The sequence below is a fragment of the Carcharodon carcharias genome, chromosome 12 (assembly GCF_017639515.1).
Source record: "Carcharodon carcharias isolate sCarCar2 chromosome 12, sCarCar2.pri, whole genome shotgun sequence".
In the NCBI taxonomy this organism is placed as follows: Eukaryota; Metazoa; Chordata; class Chondrichthyes; order Lamniformes; family Lamnidae; genus Carcharodon; species Carcharodon carcharias.
In genome coordinates, this window is record NC_054478.1 from 109,089,145 (window position 1) to 109,102,278 (window position 13,134).

At 42.8% G+C, this 13,134-nt stretch overlaps 1 protein-coding gene across 1 annotated transcript in view; it reads left to right on the forward strand.

Moving 5' to 3' along the window:
* The window catches only part of kcnh3 (potassium voltage-gated channel, subfamily H (eag-related), member 3), an 856,837-nt gene that overhangs the window by 462,148 nt on the left and 381,555 nt on the right, over positions 1-13,134 (forward strand). Inside the window, exon 6 of the mRNA XM_041200258.1 lies at positions 9,629-9,878. Within this exon, the coding sequence (XP_041056192.1) occupies positions 9,629-9,878 (250 nt within the window). The remainder of the gene's footprint in view (positions 1-9,628; positions 9,879-13,134) is intronic.

Below are 13,134 nucleotides of genomic sequence, written 5' to 3' on the forward strand. Positions count from 1 at the left end.
TTCAATTGCTGTTTGGAAAGATATAACTCCAATTGCCCCTTCCCCATTTGTACCTCTTCTGATTCCATCTGGTTGTGGTCCCCTGGGCTATGAATCGCGTATCATGATTGACTGACAGGAGGCGCATATATGCTGGGATCTCTAACACATGGTAGTAAGGGATGGGGGAGCAGGGAAAAGGATTCATGTAATCCCTAGCAGCAGCAATAGATTAGTTGGAGAGATACAATCATAGGAATATAGGAAGAAGAGTAGACCATGTAGCTCCTCAAGCCTGTTTTGCCATTCAGTGAGATCATGGCTGACCTGCAACCTATCTTCATATACCCATCTTTGCCTCATATGATAGAATGGGTACAGCACAGAAGGAAGACATTCAACCCATCATGTCCATTATATTCCTTAGTACCTTTGACTAACAAAAACCTATCAATCTGAGTTTTAAAATTAAGAATTGATTTAACATCAATTGACTTTTATGAAAGAGAACTCCAAACTTCTAGCACCTTGATAAATAGAGGCAGTAATGAATTATGCAATCGATGATGATGATAGTAGGTTGCTTTGTCATGGTCTATCTGTGAGGATTGAGGTAAGAGAGCTAGACACTGAAAAAGCTGTCTGGCTTTTGGATAAAGTATTAGTCTGTTTAAGTAAAATTATATGACACACTATAATGGGATAGTGTGGTATGTTCATTATTTTTATGCTGTTTAATGCCCAAAAAATAAATCTAGCACAACGTAAAGTGAGTAGATAAAAGCAAAATGCTGCGAATGCTGGAAATCTGGAATTAAAACAGAAAATGCTGGAAAAACTCAGCAGGTCTCACAGCATCTGTGGAGAGAGTTATACAGACTTGAGGCGTTGGCTCTGTTTCTGTCTCCACAGAGACATTTGGATCAATCAAAATCTAACACCTCAACCAGGCTGCATAACATCAGGAGATGGAGAATGAATCTGATTATTAGAATGAAATTAGCAAGTTATTAGCTGCTTCAATAAGAAGGGACAGATTTTTTACTATTCATTTATGAATTTGTAGTTTCTTTAAAAGGCAAAAATAAAGTTTTATTATATTTAAATATGTTTTAATCCAATAAATAATGTATGTGCACCTCAGGTCACATGATGCTTTCAACTCAAAATCTGAATAAGCAAACATAAGGGAAATCTATGATTTCTTATCACCTGCCATTCTAAAAGAGGAATTGAAAAATATGAGGTAAGACCAAGACTTTCTAGGACCACTTTCATAAATAAGAAACTTATGTTGTGTGATGGAATACTCTCTACTTGCCCAGATGAGTGCAGCTCCAACAACAATCAAGAAGTTCAACACCATCAAGGACAAAGCAGCCCACGTGATTGGCACCCCATCCACAAACATTCACTCCCTCCACCACCGAAACACAGTGGCAGCAGTGTGTACCCTCCACAAGGTGGCGCTGCAAGGACTCACCAAAGCTACTCAGATAGCATCTTCCAAATCCACAACTGCTACCATCTAGAAGGACGAGGGCAGCAGATACATGGGGACACCACCACCTGGAAGTTCCCCTCCAAGCCACATACCATCCTGACCGGGAAATACATTGCCGTTCTTTCACTGTCGCTGGGTCAAAATTCTGGAACTCCCTCCCTATATGGTGTACCTACGCCATATGGACTGCAGCAGTTCAATAAAACAGCTCACCATCACCTTCTCAAGGGAATTTAGGGATGGGCAATAAGTGCTGGCCTAGCCAGCAATGCCCACACCCCAAGAATGAATAATAAATAAATAAATGCCACAAATAATGTATTCATTTGTCATAACGTATCCATTATGTATACATAGCATTGTCATTGTAAAAACTGTATAGCTGTTCAACCTTCATATGTACTATGTTAACTTGCTTTCAGAGAGAATGTAGAAGCCAAAGAACAAGAGGGAGGAAATATTTACATAAATGTGTATTAAGTAGTCTTGGAGAAAAAACATTTGTTGTACATCCATGAAATTTGCATGTTTATTTATGCAAAATTGAGTTGCCTTTCTCTTGACAGAAAGTTCAGTTTAATGTTCCTTCCACTAAATCCCTAGGGTAGTTGTCAGTAGATTACCAGTGAGTATGCACATATTCTTAGGATTAGAATGTTGGAAAAAAGATAGATCATTCTTAAATAGATGAACACGATTCAAAAGAGTGCCTACCAATTTCCCTTTGACTGTGGGAAGAATAATTGCACAGTCCCTGAGCCTGTGAAATAAGAAAAGTTGCATTCAACCCATCAACCTCCTTCTGATTAAATAAACCGCAGCACTCACTAGACTCACTTGTAAGGGATAGTCCTATCATCCCAGTACCATAGAGCTGCTAGCAGCTATATGTATCTAAGTGTAGGTAACAACCTACAAGAAAAGAGACAAAGAACATTGTGCAAAGGTAAAGTGAATGTGAAGATCATAGAATATAAGGCCATCATTTCCTACAGCTTTATTATTGTCAATCAGATTTGCCTGGGGTTGTGTGGGGCTTTTAGGGCCACTATCTTTTTAAGATGGTCATCCTAATGGGTATGGTTTCACAGGAACAGCAAAACTCTGCAATCACCCTGAAGTGCTATTCTTCATGTGTCAGCCACATTGAACATCTGAGCAATTCAAGCATAGAAAGTATCTCACGCTTCATTCATATTCACTCATACACTCTTTTTCCAACAGCATAGGAACAGTAGACCATTCAGATCTACAAGCCTATTCCAATAATCTATTAGACCATGTCTGATTTGTACCTCAACTCAATTTATTTGCCCTTGTTCCATATCCTTTGATACCCTACCCTAACAAAAATATCTATCAATATCAGTCTTGAAAATTTCAATTTATTTTGTGTCCACAGGCTTTTAAAAATGGGAACTTCCGGTGCCTTCCACCTTTACTTCAAAAAGTGTTTTCTGATTACACTCCTAAACTGCTGCGTTAACACAGTGCTACTGTCATTGGGCTAGTAATCTAGAGACCCAGGGTAATGCATTGGGGATGGGTTTGAATCCCACCATGGCAGTATTTGAATTCAAGAAAAGTCTAATGAATACCATGAAACCATTGTCGATTGTTGTAAAATCCCATCTGGTTTCACCAGCTGGTGCACTAATGTCCTTTAGGGAAGGAAATCTACTGTCCTCACCTGCTCTGGCCTACATGTCACTCCAAACCCACAGCGATGTGGTTGACCCTTAAATGCCCTCTGACATGGCCTAGACAGCCACTCAGTTGCATCAAACTGCTACAAAGCCTCAAAAAAGGAACGGAATGGAATGGACCACCCGACATCAACCTAGGCACCGGAAACGACAATAGTAAGCTCAGCCCTGTTAACCCTGCCAAGTCCTCCATACTAACATCCGGGGGTTAGTGCCAAAATTGGGAGAGCTATCTCACAGATTAGTCAAGCAACAGCCTGACATAGTCACCTTCACGGAATCATATCTTACAGATAAGGTCCCAGGTTCTACCATCACCATCTCCGGGTATTGTCCTCACCCACCGGCAGAAAGGACCCAGCAGAGGTGGCAGAATTGTGATCTACAGTCAGGAGGGAGTTGCCCTGGGAGTCCTCAACTTCGACTCCAGACCTCATGAAGTCTCGTGGCATCAGGTTAAACATGGGCAAGGAAACCTCCTGCTGATTACCACGTACCACCCTGCCTTAGCTGATGAATGACTGCTCCTCCATGTTGAACACCATTTAGAGGAAGCACTGAGGGCGGCAAGGGCACAGAATGTACTCTGGGTAGGGGACTTCAAAGTCCATCACCAAGATGGCTCAGTAGCTCCACAGCTGGCCGAGTCCTAAAGGCCAGAGCTGCTAGAATGGGTCTGCAGCAGGTGGTGAGGGAACCAACAAGAGGGAAAAACAAACTTGACCTCATCCTCACCAACCTGCCTGCCACAGATGCATCTGTCCATGACAGTATCGGTAGGAGTAATCGCAGCACAGTTGTTGTGGAGACAAAGTCCTGCCTTCACATTGAGGATACACTCCATCGTGTTGTGTGGCACTACCACTGTGCGAAATGGGATAGATTTCGAACAAATCTAGCAACTCAAGACTGGGTATCCATGAGGCACTGTGGGCCATCAGCAGCAGCAGAATTGTACTTGAACACAACCTGTAACCTCATGGCCCAGCATATCCCCCACTCTACCATTACCATCAAGCCCGGGGATCAACCCTGATGCAATGAAGAGTACAGGAGGGTATGCCAGGAGCAGCTCTAGGCATGCCTAAAACTGAGGTGTCAACCCTGGTGAAGCTATAACACAGGACTACTTACGTGCCAAACAGCATTAGCAGCAAGTGATAGACAGAGCTAAGCGATCCCACAACCAACAGATCAGATCTACGCTCTTCAGTCCTACATTCATGAATGATGGTAGGCATCTAAATAACTCACTGGAGGAGGCAGTTCCACAAATGATGGGGGTGCCCAGCACATCAGTGCAAAAGATAAGGCTGAAACATTTGCTATAATCTTCAGCCAGAAATGCCGAGTGGATGATCCATCTTAGCAACCTCCGGAGGTCCCCAGCATCACAGATGCCAGTCTTCAGCCAATTTGAGTCACTCCAAGTGATATCATGAAACAGCTGAAGGCACTGGATAGTGCAAAGGCTATGGGCCCTGACAATATTCCAGCAACAGGACTAAAGACTTGTGCTCCAGAGCTTGCCATGCCCCTAGCCTAACTGTTATAGTGCAGCTACAACACTGGCATCTACCTGTCAATGTGGAAAATTGCCCAGGTATGTCCTGTACACAAAAAGCTGGACATATCCAACCCACCAATTATCTCTCCATCAGTCTACTCTCCATCATCAGTAAAGTAATGGAAGGGGTCATCAACAGTGCTATCAAGCAACACTTGCTTAGTGATAACCTGCTCACTGATGCCCAGTTTAGGTTCCGCCAGAGCCACTCAGCTCCTGACCTCATTACAGCCTTGGTTCAAACATGGACAAAACAGCTGAACTCCTGAGGTGAGGTTTGAGTGACTGCCCTTGACATTAAGGCCGCATTTGACCGAGTGTGGCATCAAGGAGCCCTAGCAAAACTGGAGTCAATGGGAATCAAGCGAAAACTCTCCACTGGTTAGAGTCATACCTAGCATAAAGGAAGATGGTTGTGGTTGTTGGAGGTCAGTCATCTCAGCTCCAGGACATCACTGCGGGAGTTCCTCAGGGTAGTGTCCTCTGCCCAACCATCTTTAGCTGCTTTGTCAATGACCTTCCTTCCATCATAAGGTCAGAAGTGGGGGTGTTTGCTGATGATTGCACAATGTTCAGCACCATTCCTAACCCCTCAGGTACTGAAGCAGTCCATGTCCAAATGCAACAAGGCCTGGGCAATATCCAGGTTTGGGCTGACAAGTGGCAAGCAACATTCGCATCACACAAGTACCAGGCAATGACCATCTCCAACAAGAGAGAATCTAACCATCGGCCCTTGATGTTCGATGGCATTACCATCACTGATTCCCCCACTATCAACATCCTGGGGGTTACTATTGACCAGAAACTGAACTGGACTAGCCATATAAACACTGTGGCTACAAAAGCAGGTCAGAGCTCAGGAGTCCTGTGACAAGTAACTCACCTCCTGACTCCCCAAAGCCTGTCCACCATCTACAAGGCCCAAGTCAGGAGTGTGATGGAATACTCCCCATTGTCTGAATGAGTGAACAACATTTCTGTAAGTCTGCAGTCACATGTAGGCTAGATCAGGTAATTGCTGTGGGTCTGGTGTCAGGCAAGGACAGCAGACTTCTTCTCTAAAGGAGATTAATAAACCAGATAGATTTTTACTACAATCCGATAGTTTCATGGTCACCATTATGATACTGGCCTTTTTTTAAAAACACTTCCAGAATTAACTGCATTTAAAAATTATGCAGCTGCTGTGATGGGATTTGAACTTACATCTCCTGATCATTCATCCAGCCCTCTGGTGCAGTGAGATAACCACTATGTTACCATATCCCTAATTCAGCTAAGTCCCTTGGTAACTTTCTGCTGCCACCTACACAACAAAAATCTATCATTCTGAGATTTAAAATTTACAATTGATCTAGCATCAACGAGCATTTATGGGAAAGTGTTCCAAATTTGTATCACCATTTGTGTATCGAAATGTTTCCAAATTTCACTCTTGAAAGGTCTGACTCTTATACCATGTGCCCTCATCCTAGGGTCTCCAACTACCGAAAATTGTTCTTCTCTATCCATTCCACAGCAAGCATGCTCACGCTGTGGAAATTACCAAGGTGTTTCCCTTTTGTCCATTGCCGGGAAAATCCTGACATGCATTCTGCTGAACAGCCTAATTCCTTTGGCTGAGGAAATCCCCCCAGAGACACAGCCTGGCTTTAGACCTTCCAGAAGAACCTCTGACATGGTCTTTGTTGCCAGACAAATCCAAGAAAAATGTGAAGAATGTGACCAGGAACTCTGCATTTCATTCATCGATTTGACCAAAGCATTTCAGAGCAAGGCTCTGTGGATTCTGCTCCAGGGAGTTGGGTGTCCTAAAACTTCATCAACCCTGCAATTGCTTCACGATGGCATGACTGTAACTGTCTCGAGTGGAAGATCGGAAACAGAAACTTTCAAAGTCCAAACCTGGTCAAGCAAGGCTGTATGATAGCCCCCATAATATTTACAATTTATCTGACAGTGGCTATTCATCTCATCAAAGATCAGTTGCCCTCTGATGTGAGTATTAACTACAACCTAGATGGAAAACTCTTTAACCTCAGTCGCTTCCGTGCCAAAGCTAAATTCACCACCATATGCATGGATGATCTACAGTTTGCGGATGACTGCAGAGTCATTGCCCATTCTGCACTAGACTTGGAAGCCATTCTTAGGACAGAATTTTGCCCTTGGCGTGTGGGCTCGGCATAGGGCAGGCAGGGGTGGTCAGATGGCCGCTGCCCGCAATTGGTCCCGGAAGGCAATTTCACGCTGGTGGGCCAATTAAGGCCCGCCCAGCGTGAAACACGAGTGGCAGTGCTTAGCGCTTCCTGTGCAGGAGGGTGGAGAAGGGCAAGCCGGGCGAGAGCTGCCTCAGGGAGTGAACTGATTTTTTAAAATATCAAAGATTTTATAAATGTTATGAAACGTGTCCTCTCGTGTGGCTCTGTCACATGAACAGGGACATGTTATTAATGAAAAAATAAAGTTTTACCTGATTCTCATTTGCTTTTGGAAACTCATCCCGCCCGTGGATGCAGTTTCCAAAAAAGTGCAAAGGCCACTTGGCCTTTCTTCTGCCCGCTAACCATAAGGTCGGATGGGCAGCAAAAAATTTACATTAATTACCTTTTTAATGGCCTTAATAGTCCTTTTAATTGTGGGTGGGTGCAATGCCGACTCCAGCACACACCCGCCGACTGAAATATCTAACGTCATTTTACACTAGCTCGGGTTGGGCCCATGCCCACCCACCGAGCTAAAAATTTTACCCTTGATTTCTTCAATTCTGCATACAAGATGCTTGATCTATCCTTTGATTTTGCCAAACAAAACTAATATAACCAACCATATCTAGTCAGCCAAATATTCCACCTCCCACATATGTTGAAGGAGAAACTCTGAAATATGTTGTGCACTTCCCATACCTCAGTAGCCATCTCTCTCAAAAGGCCACCATTGACAAGGAGATGCAACACCAGTTGCACCAGCTCAGCTTTCTACAAAATATGGCAGTGAGTATTTGGCAACAAAGACATCTGCAAGTAAACAAAAGTCGTAGCGTACAGAGCAGTTGTCATCGCCGCACTCATGTATTAAAGTGAGACATAGTTTGTGTATCAGTGACACATTAGAGAAATGCCACTGCCACATCCTCTGGATTCAATAGGAAGACTGTCAAATAAATGCTTGTGCCTTTCTTGAAGCCAGCTCCATAAATACTTGGACAAAATTTCTGCAACATCAACTTCAATGGACTGGACATTTTCCAGATGGATGGAAAGCATCTCCCTCGCCAACGTCCCAAGAGCTGACAAAGAAAATACCTCAAAGACACTTTGGAGCTCTCCCTGAAGTGCAGCAGCATTGACATTAGTGACTGGGAGGAGCTTGTTACCAATCATTCAAAATAGCATCAATTTGTCCTCATGTGCCCATAGGTCTACGGGTCAAGAATTGGCCTGTTCAGTCACATGAAGATCCATGGCAGAAATTCATGACCTTGAGTGGACATCATCCTCAAATCGACAGACAGCCAACAATGACGATTTCTCTTCATATCCTGAAAAACTTTGATCAGGCTTTGTGTAATCTCTCCTCATAATCTAACCCTCGGAGTCCTGGAGTCCAGGTATTATTCTGCACTATCTCCAAGGCTAGTATATCCTTCCTATGTATGGTGCCCAAAGCTGCTCATAGAATTCCAGGCGGGGTTTAACCAAGGTTTTGTATGGCCAAAGCATGAATTCTACCCCTTTGTATTCCAGTCCTCTAGATATAAAGGCCAACATTCCATTAGCCTTTTTGATTATTTTCAGTACTCTTTCATGACATTTTAATGAACTGTGTACCCGAATGCCCACGTTTCTTTGGACTGCCATTATTTCTAGCTTTCCACCATTTAGGAAGTTCCTTGTTCTTTCTATTTTAGGTCCAAAGTGGACGATCTCATATTCTCCTACACTGAAATCCATTTCTCACAGATTTGCTTATTCACTTAATCTATTAATATTTATTTGAAATGTATACTTCCATCTCCACTGCATACAGTGCCACCTATCTTTGTGACATCACTAAATTTGGACATGTGGCTTTCCATCATCATCTAAATCGATAATAAATATGGTGAATAATTGAACTCTCAACACAGACATTTGTGAAACATTGCTATTCACATTATCCCAATTAAAGTTCCGGCACATTATCCCTACTCTCTATCTTCTGCTGTTCAGCCAATTTCCTCACCATGTCAATAATTGCCTTTACTTCCACGAGCTTCAATGTCTCTGTGCCGAAAAGATTCAAGACAAGCACATCTACTGCAGACACATTCACTTCACTCTGGGCAGTCTCACTGTCCAAAACATTCTACATTCTGCAGTCCAGACACACAACCTTCTCTGCCGTATCTTAGTCCATATTATTTATATCTACTTTTTAGTTTGTTCTAATTTTTTTTGTTTTTCTACACACTAACTTTCAATGAAACAAAAGACAAAAATTTTAAATACTTAGGCCTCAATCTTAAAAAGAACCACTAAAAGTATTAGAGACAAAAAGCAACCCCTGTGCACTGAATTCCTATGCACACCAAATTTCCAACTTTTGTACTCTGCTTATGCTGAACTCTGTTCTGTGATCATTCTGTGCTGGCTATTATAGCTTTAAAACAATGTTTACAGGGCAAGAATTTGCTATTTCACTATTGAAGAAAATGCTTCTATAAAAGATACCTTTATTTATCAATAGTTAACACATGATTGGGATTACCCTTCATCTCAGTTCACTTTGAGGCAAAATTACTGCATTCTGAATGTTTGTTTTGTAAAGCGTTTTGGAGACAGTTCCAACAGTACACAGAAAATTATTTTTTTTACTTGTTTTAAACAGAATGTCTTTGGAGAGAAACCAGCACTTCCAGAATATAAAGTTGCAGCTATTCAGAAATCCAGGTTCATTCTGCTTCATTATGGCACTTTCAAAGCCGGATGGGATTGGTTGATCCTTTTGGCAACATTTTATGTTGCGGTCACTGTTCCATACAACGTCTGCTTCAGCATCAGCAGAGATGACCATTCTGCTGCTTCAAGAAACCCTCCTAGTGTGAGTGACATCTTTGTGGAGATCCTCTTCATGCTCGGTAAGACTTTAATCTCCTCAAATTAAAATGTAACCCAAAATGAGCAACCATGGATACAAGAAAAATAGTGGCCCTGATTTTCCTGGGGACTTGCAACATTGCACCATTGCTATGGACCCTCTATAGCACAGGCAAGGGGCACAAGGAAAAGGAAATTATGCAGTAAGGAACTCCATTAGTAGTAATATTACTCCATATTTTCCTGGGACTTATGTTCCACCATTGCCCTCACCGAAACTAATTAGAAAGATCATTATCATAGCTCTGGCCCCATTATGTTCATGATTTTCATACTTTTAAGCCAATTTTCAATTCACTTCCACTTAAACTGAAAAATAATGGCCCAGCTGACCAGACAGCAGCATGATTTGGTGCTCCAAAATTGGTTTCCTTTAAGCATGTCTGCATAGCTTACTGTATTTGTCACTTTTTCTTCCATCTGCGGGGCTTTAAAATACATCATAAAATTGTCCCAAAACCTCTTAGCTGGCTCAGGGAATCTCTAAATATTTTAATTGTAGAAAAACATAAACTGACACACCAGCTTCAAACCGAGTTCATACACATGGGGAAGAAATACTGATAGTGGTGGCAAAGGCTAGGGTAAAGAACAATTCATGTTTAAAACAAGAGGAATGAACTGAATAGGTTAAATGCACTGGACATGGGAATTATTCTCTATCTGTTCCTTTAAACATTGTTTAATTAATTCCGATACATGTATAGCAACCATGCGGAGTTTATGGTCAGCAGAGAAGGGACAGCACTCTCTGCTGATCTCGAAGAAAGCTGCATTTAAAGATCTAGCTATTCCCATGGTGTGGATTTCCCCTTTCCCAACGTTAATTTAAATCTGGTGCCAAGTCAAAGGGATTTCCAGGTGTCCAGCAAAAATTATGTCATCATACAGGGTAAGCAGCCAATCAGATTGAAGAATTCTCATAAACAGCAAACCACAAAGATTATCCCCCGCTTTTTAAATTATTTTTACAAAGAATGAATAAATGATTGGGACATATGCATGGAATTAAGATAGAAACTGAAATATTATTTTAAAGTGTTTTAAAAATTCATTAATTTAAAAAGTGATCATTGTTATCATACTGGGGTAATTGGCTAACAGGCAGAAAACAGACAGTAGGAATAAACAGGCCATTCTTGAGAAACTCCACAAATATAAAATTAGTTTTCAGAGCTAGAGAAGTTGTTCGACAATAATTATGAACTTGGTGTGCCATTAAAAACCCAGTTATATCATATTCAACAGAGTGTAACTTTTTCAAGGCTTTTCATAGTGAGATTAACAGCATAAAAGGGCATGTTCTTATAAGCTCAGTCACTGTCAAGGCAGCCACTCTCACCTCACCTCTAGAATTCAGCTCTTTTGCCCATGTTTGGACCAAGGTCGTAATGAGGTCTGGTGCGGAGTGGTCCTAGCAGAAACCAAACTGAACATCAGTGAGCAGGGTATTGCTGAGTAACTAAGAGAAGTGTCAATAGCTCCTTTCATTACTTTTCTGATGACTGAGAGTAGATCGATGGGGCAGTAACTGACCAGATTTGATTGGTCTTGCTTTTTGTGGCTAGGATACAGCTGGCAATTTTCCTATTTGTTGAATAGAATGTCAGTGTTGTAACTGCATTGGAATAGCTTGTCTACTGGGGCAGCTAGTTTTGGGCCACATATCTTAAGTATTGCAGCCAGGATGTTGTTGGGACCCATCGTCGCAGATTTGAACTAAGTGCGATAACAATCATGAGAAAAGGGGTTTTACCCGCTGGCTGCAATGGCAGGTTCTTACGCCGTATCATCTGCTTCCCACCTTGTTAATTATGCAGCCACAGAAAAGATGCTGTCTCACTGGCATCTTAGCACCTTACCATTTCCTCACACCGCATGCCAAATCTAAACTGCAGCCTTGTTTACAGTTCTCACTGCTTGCAGCCCAGAACGGCTCCAGTGAAGACATGGCCCTGAAAGCTAGGAAGAGTTCAGTAACCCGTCACTATAATGCCTTTCGGAGGCCCGCCAGGATGTCCTCTATCCCCGGTCTGGCCGCAGGAGGTCCAGCAATCTCACCATTCCAGCTTGGGAGGCGGTGGCATTGTTGAGATTGCTGGACCTCCTGCAGCTTGATATGAGGTGAAAGTACATGGTCCCAGAAGAGGTCGGCCATCCAGTGCAGAAATAGAATGAGTAATTTCATCCGTGCCACCAGGGTAAGGCAACCATTTCATCACTCTAATCTCACACACTCAAACCCATTACACATTCACTGGCATCTCACTCACTGCCAGCTCAAGGGACATCACCATTCACTCTCTCACACACACCCTCATATGTCCATCTGGCCTCATCTCCTCTGGAGACTGCCTCCTCAGCCCTCACCATGTTGAGGCCACTTGCACAGATCCACATGTGCCCCCACACACACCCTGGGATACCCTCGTTCCCCAGTACAGCTCTTGACTGCAGCCACATCCCTTGCTTGAGGCCACTTCTCCTTCCCTAAGCAAGCCCTAATCCTGCAGCCATTGCAAAGCCACCCCCACTTTACAATAGGTAGAGACCTGCCCTAAAAGTGATGTGGTGCTGTTTGCGAAGCCTGGCTCTGATGACCAAAGGTGTTGCCCAAAGCAAGGTAGGCAAACAAACTTTGAAGTCCCAAGTGAAGTGCAGTTTGCCAGATGCACGTCGCTTATGAACAGTTGTGAAACACACCGACGTGCCCAGATGATCTAGTGTAGGGGATGATTCCAGCAAGTAGGGCTTATAATGAGATGTTAAAATATTTAAATTAGGTTCCCGATATGCAGTGGCGTGAAACATGGCCTGGCCATTGATGGGCGGAGCAGACAATCACAAACTGGTTTCACAACGGCGTAAAACCAATTTTTGGCCTTCTCACCATATTGTCCGCTCACACTCGCCATGACACCCACCGCCAGCAGGAACAGAAAATTCCAGCCATAGTCTTTTCTATATCCAGTGCACTCAGTCATCCCTTGATATGAGGTGAAGTAAATCAAATTTACTGAATAACTTCTGTAATGCTAGAGACCACAGGAGGAGTCTAAGATGGATCATTATATTAGTGATGTCAGCATCTAAAAGTACATGGTTGTAAGTTGACTGAAAGTGGCTAGGTGGACAAGGGTACACAGTTACATTGTGGCCAGTAGCACCTGGCTAAGAGAATGTATTTGGGTCTCACGATCCTTCTACATGTTGGAAACTGCTAAGGTTTTTCAAACT